Below are 17,387 nucleotides of genomic sequence, written 5' to 3'. Positions count from 1 at the left end.
GAAGACAGAACTGTCTTTGCCCCTTAGAAGCTGACAGGTGTTAACAGAAAAGAGGAATATGGGCTATTCTAGACACGCTGTAATTGTCTGAATAAAGATTTATTTTGACATGAGTTTTATTTCATAATTCAAATTGATTGTCACTTTGGATTAGGGAAAATTTTGAGCATATGGCTTTAAGGATCTGGCTTCCTATCAGTGGTTACAGTGCTGAGCAGATGTTTGCAACTCTCTGAGAGGTTTAGACCAATTCTTTTCCTCAGTCTTTTAGAAACTTGACCTGGTATCTTCCAGTGTCATCCAATGTACTTTTGTAATGACTGACTGATTGGCTGCAGGATAAACTTGATATTGTAGTATTTTCAGGGATGCTTCATCATAATGCTGTACTGCTTTTTATTATTATTCCTTAGTTCACTTCTATTTTGGGATGTGGCATGGATTTGGTTTGGTTTGTTGTTGGGGGAGGGTTGTCTGTGTGTGTGGCAGGGTGTGCCTTTGCTTGTTTTGAGGTTTTTCTTTTGTTTTTTCTTTTTCTTTCCCCTTCCCACTTGGATTAGGGAGTCTTTCTGGTTTGGATCTAGGCTTTTGTAGTGAACAGAGAAATGCCTTTGTATGCCTTACAAAAGGGATCTGTATGCATGTCTGAAAAGACTTTTGGAATGTTGGCACACCCAAACACCTCTGCTGCTTCTGCTGATGGCCTCAGGAAAGCCAGAGCTGCTTATGAAGCTTCTGTCATATTTTCTTGCCACACAAATTTAAGCCTCTCAATTCCGTAAGAGCTGTTGGCAGCGTTTCCTGTACTCGCACACACACGCCCCTGACCATATAATTTTAGTTACTCTTTCATATCCCTTCAGAGATACATGCTTATCACAGAATCAGAGAACTGGCAGTCAAAATTTCCACTGTCTGGACTATTAAAAGCAAGCATTAGAAAATAACAATCTAAATCAGTTCTTCTATTTCAGGTCTTCTGGCTTAGTCATCATTCCTTTATGGATGTTGTGACTGTTTTTTATGTATGTTATTCTCACTGCTGCTTTTAATCAGCTTTTGCTGTTTAGAACACGAGCTATTTACCATTAGGAACTTTTGGGATGTTTTTTTTCTGATTCTGATTAACAGACGACTGTTCTAGGATTAATAGTGGCTATAATAGCTCGAAACAATTATTTGATAAATTTGGGGTTTTTCTCCTTTTTTTTTTTGCTTTCTTTTTAATCCCCTTCCTCAACCTATGTATTTTTATTCTATGCCAGCAAATTGAGCTACCCCAAACTCGATACTCCTGCATCCAACGGTCTGTCTTCAGGAGGAAGGATGGATAGTGCCTGTGGCAAGATGAGAAGGGAAAGGGAACGATACTGTGCATCAAGACCTGGACAAAAACAGCAACAACTGGTAAGGGTCTCTCAGGTTAATTGATATCACTGTGATTACTGAAATACTTTTCTTCATTGCCTTGTAGTAATTTACAATAATGCCATTTCAGTTTTGTGAGTGTTTTGCTGTTGGTTTCAGAGGAGGCTGTGGTTTAGTTATCTGTATAAGTGCTTCGACTTTGGTTTTATATTTTTAAAATCTTCATTGCATCGTCTTGGATATTCTTCATACTATAAAGTTTCTTATTAGTTGTTGAATTAATAACTTTGGTAGAGGTTTGTAGAGTTTTTAGAAAGGAATGAAGTGCCAAGTATTTAAAAAAAAGGGGTTTTTATTTTGTTATTTTATATGTAAGTCATGTAGAAAGGTACGGGCCAAGAGCCTGAAGCAGAAGACAGTGTTTGCAAGTTTGCTAATGATCATTCACAATTTTTGGCACTTACTCAAACTCATTGTGAAGGGTTTCTTTCCTTGTTTTAATGGGAAAACTCAATTTAATTCAATGATCGTCATTATGACTCTTAAGGATTATCTTCCTCCAAGAGTGTTACATAAGCTGCCTAGTACTGGATCTTAAATCTGAAGAGGTTACCTTGGTCTTCTGGCTGATGCAAAATAAAGAAGTAGTAAATACTGGAGAATGTTAGTTTAACAGAAATGGCCTCAATATCACGGTGTGATAGACTCTTCAGATCAGATCTCTGAAATATGTAATCCACGGGGTACATTAAATGCCTATAATAGCAATGTGCATCTCTGCTTAGTCACTTCTGAGTAGACATTGGTACTACTGTCCAAACTGTGAATAGATTGGTTAGAGTTTAAATGGGAATAGCCAATCTAATCTTGGTAATCAAAGGGTTTAAAAGACAAGGGTAGGAACAGAAGTTTTTAAGGTACACTGATTTCTGAATTTTAAATTTGCACCCTAATACATGATACTGAATAGATTTACCAGAGTATGATCCTCTGTGTTGCTCATCAGGGTTTCATTTTTGACTTCCTGTGGTTTGGTTTGGAGGTTTTGGTACTCAAAGAAACACACATCCTTCTTAAAATGCTATTTTTTTTCCAAGTTCAAGTGACTTCAGAGACTTTGTCAGCTGTCCTGCCTAGTTTTGCAAGAGGAACACTTTCTTACTTGCCATGCAGTTGTGCTCTTAATTAAAGAGATAAGGAAATCATAGAATCCTAGAATGGTTATGTCTTTCTAGGTCTTTATTAACTGAAGGACAAAACCAAAAATAAAAATTATCTGCACCCCTCTCTCTTCTGCTCAGGTAACAATTTTGAGCTTACTTTCAGTACTCTTACTGGACAGGTGATGGATGTAGTGTCACATGGAAACAGGCCTGCCATAAATAAAAATGACGTGGCAGACTTATGTGGGAGGTTAGGATTCCTTTTGAAAACCTGCTTTGTCTATAAATCCCTCTACTACATTTAACTTCATTAAGAAACTAATGGGGAGACAGGGTAGGAAGGTAGTAGATCTCGTGAAAAGGAAAACTAAAATTTACAACTTTTTAAAGAAAGAGAACTACTAAAATCTAAAACTTCTAGAGAAAGTGAAAAATTAGATTTTGCAGCTTCTTTAAAGAAAAAATTAACAAAAATTAAAATGTGCACCTAGGAGATGGAGCAGGAAGAACTACCTGAAGTACCCCTGCCCATCAGTACTGCATCGCTGCCGACATTCAACTTCAGTTTCCCTGCCAGTAGTGCTGTCTCCTCATCACCCAGCGTTGTTTCAAAACCAGTGATGAACAAGGTAAATCTTTGCTGTGTAGTGTGAATACTTTTTCAGGGTGAGTATACATCCTCCTTGCTGGATGTTAACTTTTTTCTGTGGTGCTCATGAAACTAACCAACCTGAGTTTATAACCTGTTGAATTAAACAGGCTTGTTTCAGACTGGGGCGTAGGGAGGAAGACATATTTGGATATGGCTTTGTCCATCTTATACACTCACTTGCAAGCTTTTTCTTATAACTCTTAGCTGTGTATCAGAAATACCAAACATCAGATTTCCCAACTTCATTGCAGAATGTCTGTTAGATAGTGAATTCAGGTAGCTGCTGTTGTTTCACCTGGATGCTCTTCTTTTAGATATAAAACTTAATTCTTTTGAAAATACAGGTACAACCAGCAAGTAATGTTGGCAGTCCTACGTTTGTATTTTCATCTCCAATTGTGAAATCTACCGAGGTGAAAGTGCTACCTCCATTGTCTGTAAGTAAAATAAATCGCAACATTTTCTCAAGGCTTTAGTAGAATACTGTGGAACAGTAAAGCAGAATTGGTCCTGGTAAGGGGGGAAACAAATATACAGATTTCTGACTTGGAATTTTTCACCCAGCACCTACCAAAAGTTTGTAGACTGGATTTCAGATTATTATTTGTGTGTGAAACTTGATTGAAATTTCTTAAAATCTAAAAAAACCTTCTCTTTTTCACAGCAAATTAAGTTTACATTTAGTGTTCCTGTTGTAAAGTCATCAGAGCTTTCTGGATCCACTGATACACCAGTGACATCCATCCTTAGTCCAGGTAACAAAAATTGTAGCATTTCAAACAGAGTGCTAAGTTTCTTTTTTTTTTTGTTTGTTAAATAGTTAATCTGTCATTTCTAAGCTTGTTCCAAATTCCAGGCAAAGTGTGTTTTCAGTGACGGGTCTGCTTTTAATCAGATTGTAAATATAAACTGTTGTAAATAGGTCGAATTTAAAAGATTCTTATTTAAGAAGAATGGAACATGGAAATTCTTGTTTCTAGCAAATGTGAATATATTCTAAGTGGATTTCTTTGTAAAAGGTGGGCTTTGTTTTATTTTTAAAGGTAGTGCCACTGTAAACAGCACCAGCAATAAGAAGGAAGAGGAAGAAGAATATGATGGATTCTGCAAACCTGCTAAGTTCTTAAAGCAAGGAAGTGTGTTAGACATTCTAAAAAGCCCTGGTGAGATAATGAACTCTTTTAAAAATATTTTGCAGAGAATACACTTGCATATAGCTGCATCGATTTTTAAAAAGCCCAGCTCAACAGCAACCAAAAAATCCCCCAGACAATTTGTCACAGTTAAGGCAGTGTCAGCAGTAAATACTGACTTAAATGCTACATCTGTTGTGCTTGATGCCGCCTTCTGTTATAAGGGGCTTTCATTGCTGATGGGAAAACTGCAGCATCAAACCAGATGCATTGCTTCTCCTTTAAACGTTAGGTTGTAATTCAAACTTGAGCATAAAAAGAATTAGACAAAGAATCATTATTTCGTTTAAATAAATAAAATGTCTGTAATTGGAAAGGAAATGTTTGTAAAATGCCTTACAAACATTCCTCTCCCACCTCTGCCATCTCCTGAAATTAAGAATGGTAAAGATAACTATATTCCTGAAAGTGTTTCAAAAGCTGCATATCTTTTGGCCTTAAATGTTGACAGTTACTCTGGGTTCACATGTAAATTTTAAGTAGCAGTGGGCTGTCTCACTTTAAAAAAATGGGTTTCAAGTCATTATGATTGTTTTCAGCTGTTGAGTAAAGAGTGTGTGTGTAGATGATGTTTTTTGTTTTAGGAAAAAGGTCTTAATTGAACTTGATCTTTCCCAAAAGTCTTGAGATACAGCAGGACTTTTTATTACAAAATCTCTGTGCAACTTATATTGGAAAGAGCTAAGTGAGAGAAAATACACCGTGTGTTTTGTTTAAGTAAAGACCTGTAGGTGAAGTGCCATTAGTTTTCTTTATCAGTTTAACAGAATCAGGTTCTAAATCCGCACTGTTCGAAGATTCCACTTTTAATATAAAAAAAACCCCAAAGCAACAATAACATAACAATAAAAAGATAAACTCTTTATTTTAGCTTTACAGTTAAACATGCTGATATTTAAGGTGTGTTGCTGTAGCATTTTTGTTACTGTTTCCATATTGGTGGTTCTTGTTTTCTGAAAAGTTTGCACCTTTAAGTAAAGAGTTGGCCTGTGCCCAGTGCATTTTGAGCAAAGTTTATAGGAAAAAAATGTGTTTGTCTTAATTTTTATTGCTTAATTATTGCTCGGTGTTTATGGGGGAATACTCTGTGGATTGCTGCTCCAAGTACCAACTGCTGTACAGCTACTAAGTAAATGTGAGTCATCTACTATGGCAGAAATAGCTTTAGAAATTTGATTTGATTGGGCATGGTGTCTTAAAATGAAATTGGATTATTTCCAGTCTGTGACAGATCATCAGCTTTCAGTACTGTTTGTTTATACTTGTATCTTCTAGTGTACTAGCAGATACAAATAAGATTTGTATTTAAAACTTTCTTGGAAGTGAAGAGTTAAATCAAGCTTTAAATAAGTGTTCTGTTGTGTCCCAGCTCAGCATATGAAATTTCATCCCTTTAGATAAGATTTCCATGGACTTCCTCTGGCAGTTACTTGGAATGTATAATTGTAACCACTGACACTTGGTTTAAATTTGTGCTGTCTACTATTATAAGTAACTTCCATGCAGCCAGGGTACAGACAGCTTCATCAGTAAGACCTCTCCTTTTTCTTTTTTTATAAACTAGGTTTTATGTCTGGGAAATCACCCTCCTGTTCATCTGCACAGCCTGTTACGAGCACAGTGGTCTATACAAGGCCCGCAATAAGTAGTTTTTCTGCAGGTAAAGACACGTCTAAACAAGCATCCTCGTTTTGGCAGTCTGACACACAGGACCCATGTCTGCAGAACAAAACCACAGACAGCAAGTGTGTAACATGTGAAGCTGCTAAAGTGTCCACTGTTGAGAGTACAAAGCAGACGATCAGTGTGAGTCCATGTGTCTCCTCCAAGACAACAGTCTCTACAGCAGGGACACTGGGCTTTGAAGACAAATTTAAACCGGCACCCAACACGTGGGATTGTGATACCTGTCTGGTCCAGAACAAGCCTGAAGCTACAAAATGTATAGCATGTGAGACACCAAAGCCTGGAACAGGAGTGATGCCTGCTCTGACAATGCCAACCGTCACGGAGAACTCGGTGACAGTGACATCCACCTCCAGCAGCACTGGCACAACTGCCACTCTGGGGTTTGGAGACAAATTTAAGCAGCCAAAAGGCTCTTGGAACTGTTCAGAGTGCCTTCTACAAAATAAGGCAGAAGACAGCAAATGTGTAGCTTGTCAGTCTGAGAAACCAGGTTTGTTCTTTTCTTCTCCCTTGTTTCAATCTTAGTCTACGTGCATGTTTCAGAGAATAAATATCTTGCATATAGAAAATATTTTGAACAGCATGGCTGTATGCCAGACAGGATGGATTAGTGCATCTCTGCAGGAATGGTTGCAGGCACTTTGGAGGTCTCAGCCCAGATTCCAGCCTGTCACATGAGTTGAACTGATTATGAAATACATTAATGCAGAGCAGAACTGAAGCAAATATACCCTGCTTTACAGTTAGTGAGGAAAGATGACTAAAATGGATGCCTTAATTAACTTAAAACCAATTGACTCATTTTCATTGAGGAAAAATGTGAACTCTTTGCAAGGCGCTAAAAACTACTGGATTTGTTGGGGTTTTGTTTTCCTCTTTCAAAACATAGGTAGAAGCAGTATTTGCACAGCATGACTTAATGTCTCCAGTCAGCGTTTTTGTGGAATTGAGCAGAGGTATGAGGCCAGATTCCAAGTTCAGGCTATGTGGGAGAATAGGAATGGGGCTGTGGCAGAGCTTCATCCCTAATGGGGTGCAGCTGTATAAGACAGGTGAATAGCATTGAAGGAGAAGAAGCATGGAATGCTGATGTGTATTGACCAATCACAAAAGTAAAAGGGAATGCAGGTGTTATGCATGTGAGAAAAAAAGTATAAAAAATGGTACTGGGGAGCAATAAACGGTTGATGCTTGCCACCATTTTTGGCATCAGCTGTGTGTCCATTTTCAAGTGTAGCCTTTAGCTAATGGTCTTGTGCTAAAACAGAACCATATATTCAGCTAATGCCTATCGTAGTTTTTCAGAACATGGGTAACCTTGTTTGGAAAGGTCAGGGTTATTACAGATCTTGGGGAGGTGGAGTGCCTTCTTCAGTTCATTTATGGGTTGTTTTCCATTATATGTCATTGTAACTGATTTTGGGAGTTTATTTTTTTTAAGTGCAAATAGTTGTTTTAGTGTTAACTTTTATTGGCTCTTAACATAATTTAATATCAAAAACACGTTTGCAAATGCATCCTGGGGGGAAAAAATAGATGTAAGATGGAGCAGATTGTGCTTTTATAATCACTATATACTAAGAGTGGAATTTCTTCAGATAAGGCATTTTAGAGGAAACTTACTCTCATGGACTTTCAGCCTCAGCTGGCACTTTTGTCCAAGGCTCTGGCCATGGCAAGGAACAATTTTGGAAGTGAATGGTTTGCCATGACCACCATGATGCAGAGAATTGCAAAGTTACATTATGTTTGTCAAGGGGGCGAGTGAAGCAAGTAAAACGGGAAGACATAAATTTTCTGGATGTGCTGTGGAAAAGAAGACCCATTCCCATCTAGGAAATGTTACTGCTTTGAATTTGAGAAATTACCTTGTGTCTCTCTTGAATGCCTCCCTTAGTGGTTCACCATAGGTGAAGAGTACAGTTATGTGATGCTTTTGTGCTTCTGGGATGATTCCTTCACTCCTGACACTTGTGGAGCTGCAGTTTGCTCTTGGGGTGCAGCATCAAGTGCCATCCCTTCCTTTATAGGGGAGGAAAGTCAGAGGGCAAGTGTTGGATTTCGCACCTCAGCAGCAGTAGGTTTCTGCTGCTGTTGAAGGCAGTGTAGATTGTGTGGTGAACACAGAGTTGTGGGTTGGGAAGCTTTCAGTTCCTTTTTTTCTTTTGTCACTGTATAGTTTTGAATGTGTCCTGTCCTTGTGACTTGCTGATTAACAATTCTAGTAAATTCTCAGCCTTGTATCACTTGACAGTGATCATTAACTTGAGCAATGCTAACTTTGACTACTGGTAACTGGTGTCACCAGGAATTCTTTTAGTAATTTTAGTTCAATACAGTACCTGTAATTTACGTCTGAAATGGGCTATGTTGCCTTATTTTGTGAACTGCAGTTGCTGTTTAAATGTCACTGGTTCAATTTGTGCTTGAATTCATACATAGATTGTAAAGAAGAATCCAGGTTTACATGGATCCAGGTTTAGAATCAGTGGTTTACATTTTCAGATTGTGTTTGACTCAAATCAGCTTACAGCTTGATGGTTTTTTTTACTGTTACACTTGTGTGCTTTGCAATTTAGTGAGCATTTCTTAGAAGATTTGTGTATGATTTAAGCAGGATGATTAACTATCTTGCTTCTTTCTCAGGGAGTTCAGTGCCTGTGACCAGTAGCAGTGCTTCTGCGTTTTCTGCTTCTTCTGGAGGTTTTCTGGATTTAGACAAATTCAAGAAGCCTGAAGGAAGTTGGCAATGTGAGGTCTGCTTGGTCCAAAACAAACCAGAAGTCACACAATGTGTAGCCTGTGAAAGTGCGAAGCCAGGCACTAAAGCAGAGCTCAAAGGTAATACTGTACTTACTGAGATGAACAAAGATGTGCATTCTGCAACCCTTTTCCTTTTTTTGTGTGTGGTTTTTTGGGGGGGGTTTTGGGGTGGTTTTTTTGTTGTTTTGTTATTGTTGTTTTGGTTTTTCTTTTTTCCTTTGAGTATGGCAAAACTGTTCGTTTCTTGTTTAGGAGTATTGCTTAGATAAGATTGTGCGTGTATGTTTCCACACCCATTCTCCAGAAAAGAATTGGGAAGGATTACAGGAAAGCTTGTGTCAGTGACATAGTTGTTTGTTTCAAGCCCTTATGTGTCGTTCATTTGGAGGTTAGACTAAAACCATGGTCTTTCAAAGAGCTCAGCAGCGTGCTTTTCCAAGCCAGGTGCTGCACGGAGGAGCACCATTGCAAAAAGATACATATATAGAGGAAGTGTGGAGTTTCCTTATTTGTCTGTGTGTATGGAGGGTGTTCTGTTGAACAGTTTTGACGTTGGGAAAGCTCAAGACTAGAATCCCAGCAATGTAGGTAAAGCCTGCATGTATTGCATCATATATTGCAGACTTGACATTGTTGCTTGTTTCTGCAGGTTTTGGTACTACTGCTGTGTCTACAAATGCTGCAATGCCATCATTTACATTTGGTGTCCCGTCAGTGTCCTCTGAACCTTCTCAAACATTAGGTAGCACAGGAAATTTTAAATGTGGAGAACAAAGTAGCTTTAAGTTCGGCATTGCATCCGAATCTGCATCATCCAACACTGTGACTGGAGGATTTAAGTTTCCTACTGGTTCAGGGAACTTCAAATTTGGAGTTTCTTCCTCAGACTCTAAATCAGAAGACAGCAAAAAAGAAAGTAAAAGTAACAGTTTTACCTTTGGACTTCCATCTACAAGCAGTCAGGCGCCTTCAACATTTCAGTTTGGCACGACGAGTCTGGGACAGCAAGAAAAGAAAGAGGAACCAGTTTTAGGAGGTTTTGGTTTTGCTACAAGTTCTACTTCTTCCATAGCTACTAATGAGAATAAAACTGGAGTCGGTGGCTTCACTTTTGGAACTGTGGCAGAAAAGGATGCAGCATCACCTGCTTTGCCATTTAAGAAGTCAGACGAGAAAAAGGATGAAACTGTTGCAACGAAGGGAGGCTTCTCTTTCGGCAGTGCAGAGTCTGCACCTGCCTCACAGTTTGTTCTGGGAAGGGCAGAAGAGAAGCAGGACTCTGTCACTTCTGCCGGTCCATTAGCATTTGGAAAGAAAGCTGACAATGAAGAGTTAAAGGCACAGCCTATCTTTTCATCTGGGACAGCTGAGCATACCAAAGAGGAGAGCGCAGCAAAACCTGTATTCAATTTTAGTTTTGGTAAACCATCGGAAAAGGAAAGCGAGCAGGCAAAGGCACCTTTTGCATTTGGGGCACCAACCAGTACTTCGGGTAAACAGAACATCTTTGACTTTCACTTCTTTGCTCGTGTCTATCAAATAGTACCTCTGAGGCTGTACTGGACAATATCTATGGGATTTATATACTATCTGCAGCCTGTCTTTAGTTCTAGTTGTTGATGCGTAGACGGTATGTGGCAATTTCTTTGTAGATTTCAGTGAGTTTTAACACTATGTTTAGACAAAAAAAGTTGCCACACCTTGAGGAACATGTATCACCACTTGTGTAAGCACAGAAGTTATGCTGTCTCAGTAGTAGCAGCTCAGCTGGTGATAAAATCTGTAATGTGGTGCTGTGTAGAGGCCTCATACTAGTGTTTTTTATAGTGAAAGGGAAGGAGAGAGGGAATATCTTACTTCCATCTACGTGCAGCTCTGCTGCAGTTTCTCTACTGCTACAAAGGTACAAAAATAACTTCATAGATACTGCAGAATTTTGTATTCCTTTAATTTGTTGAAAGTTTGCAGTGGAGGATTAAAGTTTTTCAGTCATGGTTGCTGTGTGAAAAGTTCTTAGTTGTTAAACTCCATTTGTGTGACTTTGTAGTAACTGTGTTACTTCCTTTCAGATCAAGGAGCATCCTTCAGCTTCTTGAGCTCCAGTTCCTCCAGCACAGTGGTACCCACCACTTCAGCCAACAGCAGCAGCGTGTTTGGCAGCACCCTCTCTTCCTCAAACCCTCAGCCAGTTCCCACTCCCTTTGTGTTTGGACAACCCAGCAACACTGTGACCAGCTCTGTTTTTGGCAATCCTGCAGAATCTGCAACATCTCAGTCATTTGGCTTCTCTCAAGAAAACAAACCAGCAACCACATCTTCCAGCACTGGCTCGACTCTTACTCCGTTTCTCTTTCGTTCAGGAGAGAGTAGTACCAATGCAGCAAATTCAGGATTTACTTTTGGAGCCACAACTACATCAAGTGCAACAGGTATGTTTTAAACAGCTGCTCTTCTCATTTTCTCATTTTTGCCATTATGTAGTGGATTAAGGAGACACTGTTTCATTAATATTTTACTTTGGAAAATGTGCAGGCTAAATGCATGGAAATAGAGAAAAATACTGAGGATTTCTATTCAGCTATGTTAATTTGGGGTCATTTTTCTTCAATGTGGGAAATGCAGTTTAGGGATGAACTGGCACCAGAGTTGTTTTATGCAAAGGGGCAAACCTTTACTGGATTTCAGTTTGTACAGAAGCTTTTCACCATGAAAATGATAATTTCTTTCTTCAGTCACTGTTAGTCCAGTGTTGACAGTTAGAAGTCAATGAATTGCAACTTTCCTGCTTTTTTATTCCCATACCTAAAACTCTGAATTCCTGGAGATAATGTCAAGCTTTGCCAAGTCCTTCCCTCACAAGTAATAAATGGAGTATCTTGACTTGCAATTAATGCTTCTTTAAGGGTTGGTTGGTTTCTACTAAGGAGCATGGCCAGTTCACTTTAATTTTCTAGGAATTTAGAGAAGGCAGCAATAAGAAATACAGAGTTTCTTCATGTTTTATGTTTGTTACTCCACTGCCTGAATTGCATGAACAAATGCATGACTCAAGACTAAATCCACCAAATTACCTGTATTCCTATGGGCTGTGCAGGGTGTTGGAAATAAGATTGAATCTGTAAAGGAAAGATTTAATCTAGTTTGATCCTGATGGCTTAACTTTGTCAGTGACAAAAGTTTAATTTGCATGATTTTTTTGTGTATCACAGAGAAAACAGTCCTAAATTACAACAACCAGTAGATCAATTTAAACTGCTTACAAATCAGTAACTTTTGGTGTAATTTCGTAGTAGGTGACACCATATTTCAAACATCTTCAAAAACTCAGAAACCTAAGTTTTACCAGGTATCTCATCTTGGAAAGAAAGTCAGCCATTCCAAGTCATGGTGCAATTAGAGGGTATTTCCTGTTGCATGAACACTAGTAATGCTGTTTAAAATATCCCTTTTGCATAGCAGATCTGCCATATACATTCAGAGTCACTGTACAGTTGCATTTCATTATTTCTGCTGGCCATGAGCTCAGCAATTGGGCTGGCTGGTTGTTGATGACAGGTAGAGAATTACTCTGCTAAACCAAGTTTTTGAGATTACTGCAAGGTTGATTTGGCCTCCAGAAGTTGGTAATGGTAAACACGTGAACAGGGCAGGGGAGGGATGCAGTTGCTGAAAAGAAAAGATACGTGTTCTCTCTCCTAGTCCTAATAAATCAGGAGCTGTATTTTGCATGTCTGAAAAATCCAGTTTGAATGAATATTCTATACATGTGGTAGAAACAGCTTTTAGTAAATACAGATTAAAACATACTGTTTGAGGAATTTATCTGTACAACATGAAGAGGCTACCAGTGCATTTGAGATTTAATTTTGTCTGACTGTCATGAACAGTGTTTCTCCTGTTGGTTAAAAAAAAATATGCAATTCCTGTTGTGCCTGAGGTAGTATCTGTTTTATGTGCTCACACAGTAGTTTGAAATTAAGATGGGTGTTCAGCTACCAGACCTGAGGCTTGAGAACCTTTTGTTTCTGGATTCATTCTTGAAGGTGGGAGGGAAGGGGCCCATACTGACATCCCTGTTTGCCCCCCAAGGATCATCGTCTTCGTTTCTGTTTGGCTCTGGGCCTCCAGCGCCTGCTGCTGGCCCAGCCTTTGGCGCCAGTCAGCCACCAGCATTTGGCCCAAGCCCAGGCTCCAGCCAGCAAAGCGCTCCAAGTTTTGGATCGCTGTCGACAACGTTGTTTTCTGCTGGCTCTCACCCTGCTCCTTCTGCCTTCGGCTCGGTGACAAGCAGCACTCTGCCCTCTGTGTTCGGACAGCAGGCAGCCCATCCGCCAGCTTTTGGCTCTGGTACCCCCAGTGCTGGTGAGTGCTGACCATCCTCTTCCCTTTTGGTCTCAAAGATTATATGTATTTTATTTTCTTTTTCATGAAGTGCACCATAAATTATATGGAGAAAGATGACTTTGGCATTGTGCATGTATTTAAATGTAGGAATTGCCCCCCGTGAAAATAATGGATATAGGGTTGTCATTTATATCTCAGTCCTGACTGTGGAGACACAATGTGCCACAGGTACCTAGCTTCACAGTAAGCCTTCTCCACAAGAGACTTGGCAGACACGGAGATTGCAACTCTACAACTAAATCTTGAGCTTTATTTTCTTTAGAAACCTAATGATTAAAAGAAACTGTTGAAAACCGTGGAGTAATCACTGGTAAGATTGTGCAAAACAAAAGAGCAGACACACTGCAAAATTGTTATTTTTTGATTTGAGAAATCTTTAGTTATCGGACTTGATCAGGCTTCATTGTATAAAATACAGTCAGAACTGTTTGGGGTTTTTTTTAAGCATTTATGGGTTAAGACTGTATTAAGATCTTTTTAATAATGAGGTATAAAGTGCCACGGGAAAGGGGCAGAGAATGAACCTTATCACTTAAGAAAGACCTGTTCCATACTAGTAATAATTAAAAAACCAAAACAAGTGCCGGACTGTCTATTTGATATCACATCAAATACTGAAAGGGAAAACCCTTTTTTCCCCTCAGAAGTTTTACAAAATAGCCTCCATTAAAAGTAATTGGCATTTTTGTACTAACCAATAGATTAGTATAAGCAGATTAGTGCACAACACATTACTCAGTCGATCTTTTATTAATCAGGTAGCAGTTTAAAAGTAAAGTTCTCCCTGGATTTTCTGTATTACATATTCGTTTCCTCTGATGGTTGGAATGTTTGGGGTTTTTTCAGATGAGGTGCTGTTAGCACATTAAAGGAAGTTCCCAGATCCATTGCATGAACACAGGGCAGTTTACCTGAATATAAATTTACAATTTAAGACTTGATTATAAACTTCAGTATGCACAGGTATAAATTTAATGGTGGCACAGAAGTCAGCTAACAACTAACTATCTGTGTGTTGGCAGTATTACTTTAAAAGTTCTTCAATCTGTGTGAATTAATTCATTCAATAAACTGTTCCTGTGGTAATCTGACACTTCTGGTGCATGCACCCCCCGGCCAACCTTGTCATCTTGAGCAACCTGTAAAAAGAAAATGGGGAAGAACATGAGGATTTTGCTGGAAAGGATGAACTGAGATTTCAGCTTTCTTACTTCCTTCTGCTTCCACCCCATCTTCCCAGGTTCTGTATTCCAGTTTGGAAGTAGTACTACTAATTTCAGCTTTCCAAATAACCCAGGAGTATTCACTTTTGGTGCAAATCCTTCTGCTGCAGCAGCTCCTGCACCACCTTCTGGCACTCCAGGATTTTCGTTCAACCAGCCTCCAACATTTACAGTGGGGTAAGAGACCGTATCAGAATTTCCCTTGAGCTTTGGGTAATATCAGTGGACAGTATTCAGCCTCTACTGCTGTTAAATCATGAGGTGTTCAGATGAACCTTGGAGTTTGAAACTAAATTTGGCATCCTTCCTTGTATTAGCCTGACTGGCTAACTAAGCACCGCTATCTGTAAAGGAGCCTAGCTGTCAGGAATGTCACACAACAACACACGTGAGATTGTCTTGTTCTTGAAAGGTAGAACCCATATCCAGCCATTATGCTGCTGCTTACCTTCTGAATAAGAGAGATTTAATTGGTTTCTGGAAATCTCTTCCTCCTGTTCGTCATTTGCTGCTTGTTGCCAGCTGGTAACTAGTGAGACAAGACTATGAAACAGTTGTTCTGGAATATCTACTCAGTGCTGCTACTGAATTTTCAGCTACACTGTCCTAAACTCTGAACTACTAATTTCTTTTAATAGGGCTAATGGGAAAAATGTTTTCTCTGCCTCTGGATCTTCAGTTCCTGGTCGGAAGATAAAGACTGCAGTTAGACGTAGAAAGTAAACGCCTGATTGGGTAAAGCATCAAAAACATTGGAAGCAGCTGAATTGTTCAGCTTCTACCCTGACTGAATTGTTCAGCTACTATCCTGAAATGTTCAGCTGCTACCCTGAATTGTTCAGTTACTGGGATTGTACCTCACGCTGGCTTGTCAGAAGTCAGATCTGCCTAAAGGAATATAAAACATAGCTTTCCTGTCCTTCCCTCCCCTTTCCCCATTACGTTTTTGGTAGCAAGTAAAGTTGGCAACAAGGCTGTTCTCAAGCAAAAGTCTCAAGTTACTTCTTTCACTGACTCGGCATGGTCTGGCTGTAGCCCTGAGTAGAGCCTGCACAGTGAATGGCTTGTCGATACCTCTTCATCCGCACCACTACGTGCGTTCATCCGCGTTTACTGACGCCTCGAAATTGTAATTATATCAGCGAGGGATGCTGTATAGAGTAGAGAATGTTGATAACGAATGATTTCTATGCTGAGTTTGTGCTGGTGTATGTGTGAAGTGAGTGAGTTTGGGTGTATTGTGCACTAAAATTTTCTGATAGGGGAAGATTGATTAAAGGATGATCCATGCTAAGGACTTGTTAGATCTGTAGTTCTTCATTTAATAATTATATGCTATTTCTATATTTTCATTCTTACAGCCCTTTATCACCTGTCTCGCCTTGTTATTTTATTATGAAATGTGTAAATACAATTTTGTTTCTCTATGTACTTTTTTGGCATAACAAATCTGTGAAATTGAAATTTTAATTTTGTGTGTTACAGCCATTTTTGTTTAGTATTGTCTCAGATTTTATGTAAATCCCATTATTCAAAGTTGCCTAAATCCATTTAGAAAATCTTTAAAATTGGGAATTCTTAAAGTAAGTTTATTGGCTTTTCTGATCCATTTTTGTTTGGACCAAAAACCAGTATTGTACAAAGTATTAAGTATATATTTTTATATTTACTGAAATGGACTGTGGTGACTTTGGATAATAAGGAAAAGTTTAATATTAAAGCCATGTTTATTACAGTATAATTAACATGTTAAACCATGGGATAAATGCCATCAATAAAAACTGCGAAATATTACCTGGCAATTTTAACTCTCTGTAAAGGCATCTCCAGCTGTAACTGTTAAGAGGTGGTTCCCTCAACCTGAGCAATGTCTCGTGCTTTCTTCAACCTCTACTTTTTTGCACTGATTGTAGAGGATCTTAAGTTAGAGGTCTCCTGTTAGGAAGGAGTTTTATTGTAGGCTGAAGCTTGGAGCAGCTTATCAATGTGTCAGCTGACTGCAGTTAATTTTTTGTAGTGCTATTAAAGAAACCCGACCTAATGTTGTAAACATTCACCACTGTTCTAACTGAAAAGATTGGAAATGAGTAATAGGGGGTGGGGGATCCACTTCTGTAGCAGTTAGGGGAACTTCTTGGAGAACAGGCATTATACTAGTAAAATCAGAGGAAGTGTTTGTTCATCTGGGGACTTGCAGGTGAATTTGTACCAAGTCACAGCAGTCTGACTCGGACCTGAATTCTTCCCTCAGCTAGAAGGGCAGAGACCTGCATCACTGTCAATGGTGTAAATGTCTTCAGAGGCACTGCTGCGGCCTTGGCTGGCACTTCTGCCATGCATCCCAGCACTGCTCCCTGCTCCTGCAGGTGCTGCTGGTGTAAGGTGAGATGCCTTTCAAGCACAAGCTGGACATGACAGGAGGGCAAAGGTCAACTGCTCTTTTCAGGTGTAGGGCTCCAGTCACTGTTTATAGAAACAGAAAATGCTCAGCAACTCAACTTTCAAGCCACACGTACACACTAACTGCTATTCAGGCACGCAGATCACACCACTGTAGCCATGAAAGGATTATATGCGAGTACCTCTTTCCACCTGTCTTCATGTGAAAAATGCCAGAGATTTCCACTTTCTCCCCCTTAGCCCTAGATCAAGCCAAGCACTTGTCCTTCAAGCAGAAACAAGCTGCACCTGGGATGCAGCTTGCATAAGAGACAAACTAAAAGCCAGCCAACAGCACAATGTATACACATTTCCATGGACAGGCGATGTGTTCTTGCACTGTAATTGTTTTCTTTACCTGCTGTGAAAGGGGGGGTATTTTTCTGCAGGGTAAGAGATTACCTTCCCTTATACCTGAAGTGGTAGTAATAAAGTTTTAGCCAACAGTGTCGCTTTTCCCTTCCTCCCCCATCTGCCCCCTTTTGAATCCTAA

General features: G+C 39.4%; 1 protein-coding gene across 1 annotated transcript in view; it reads left to right on the top strand.

The window, feature by feature from the left end:
- The window catches only part of NUP153 (nucleoporin 153), a 43,807-nt gene extending 27,558 nt beyond the window's left edge, over window positions 1-16,249 (top strand). Inside the window, exons 11-22 of the mRNA XM_014878388.2 lie at window positions 1,266-1,407; window positions 3,023-3,160; window positions 3,528-3,620; window positions 3,848-3,938; window positions 4,227-4,346; window positions 5,941-6,555; window positions 8,712-8,906; window positions 9,478-10,320; window positions 10,898-11,257; window positions 12,918-13,190; window positions 14,473-14,632; window positions 15,094-16,249. Of these exons, the coding sequence (XP_014733874.1) occupies window positions 1,266-1,407; window positions 3,023-3,160; window positions 3,528-3,620; window positions 3,848-3,938; window positions 4,227-4,346; window positions 5,941-6,555; window positions 8,712-8,906; window positions 9,478-10,320; window positions 10,898-11,257; window positions 12,918-13,190; window positions 14,473-14,632; window positions 15,094-15,178 (3,115 nt within the window). The 3' untranslated portion in view covers window positions 15,179-16,249. The remainder of the gene's footprint in view (window positions 1-1,265; window positions 1,408-3,022; window positions 3,161-3,527; window positions 3,621-3,847; window positions 3,939-4,226; window positions 4,347-5,940; window positions 6,556-8,711; window positions 8,907-9,477; window positions 10,321-10,897; window positions 11,258-12,917; window positions 13,191-14,472; window positions 14,633-15,093) is intronic.
- The last annotated feature ends 1,138 nt before the right edge of the window (window positions 16,250-17,387 follow it).

This window comes from Sturnus vulgaris, chromosome 1 (assembly GCF_052056855.1).
Source record: "Sturnus vulgaris isolate bStuVul1 chromosome 1, bStuVul1.hap1, whole genome shotgun sequence".
Lineage (NCBI taxonomy): Eukaryota > Metazoa > Chordata > Aves > Passeriformes > Sturnidae > Sturnus > Sturnus vulgaris.
Note: the sequence above shows the minus strand (reverse complement) of the source record. Positions and strands in the feature narration are given on the sequence as shown.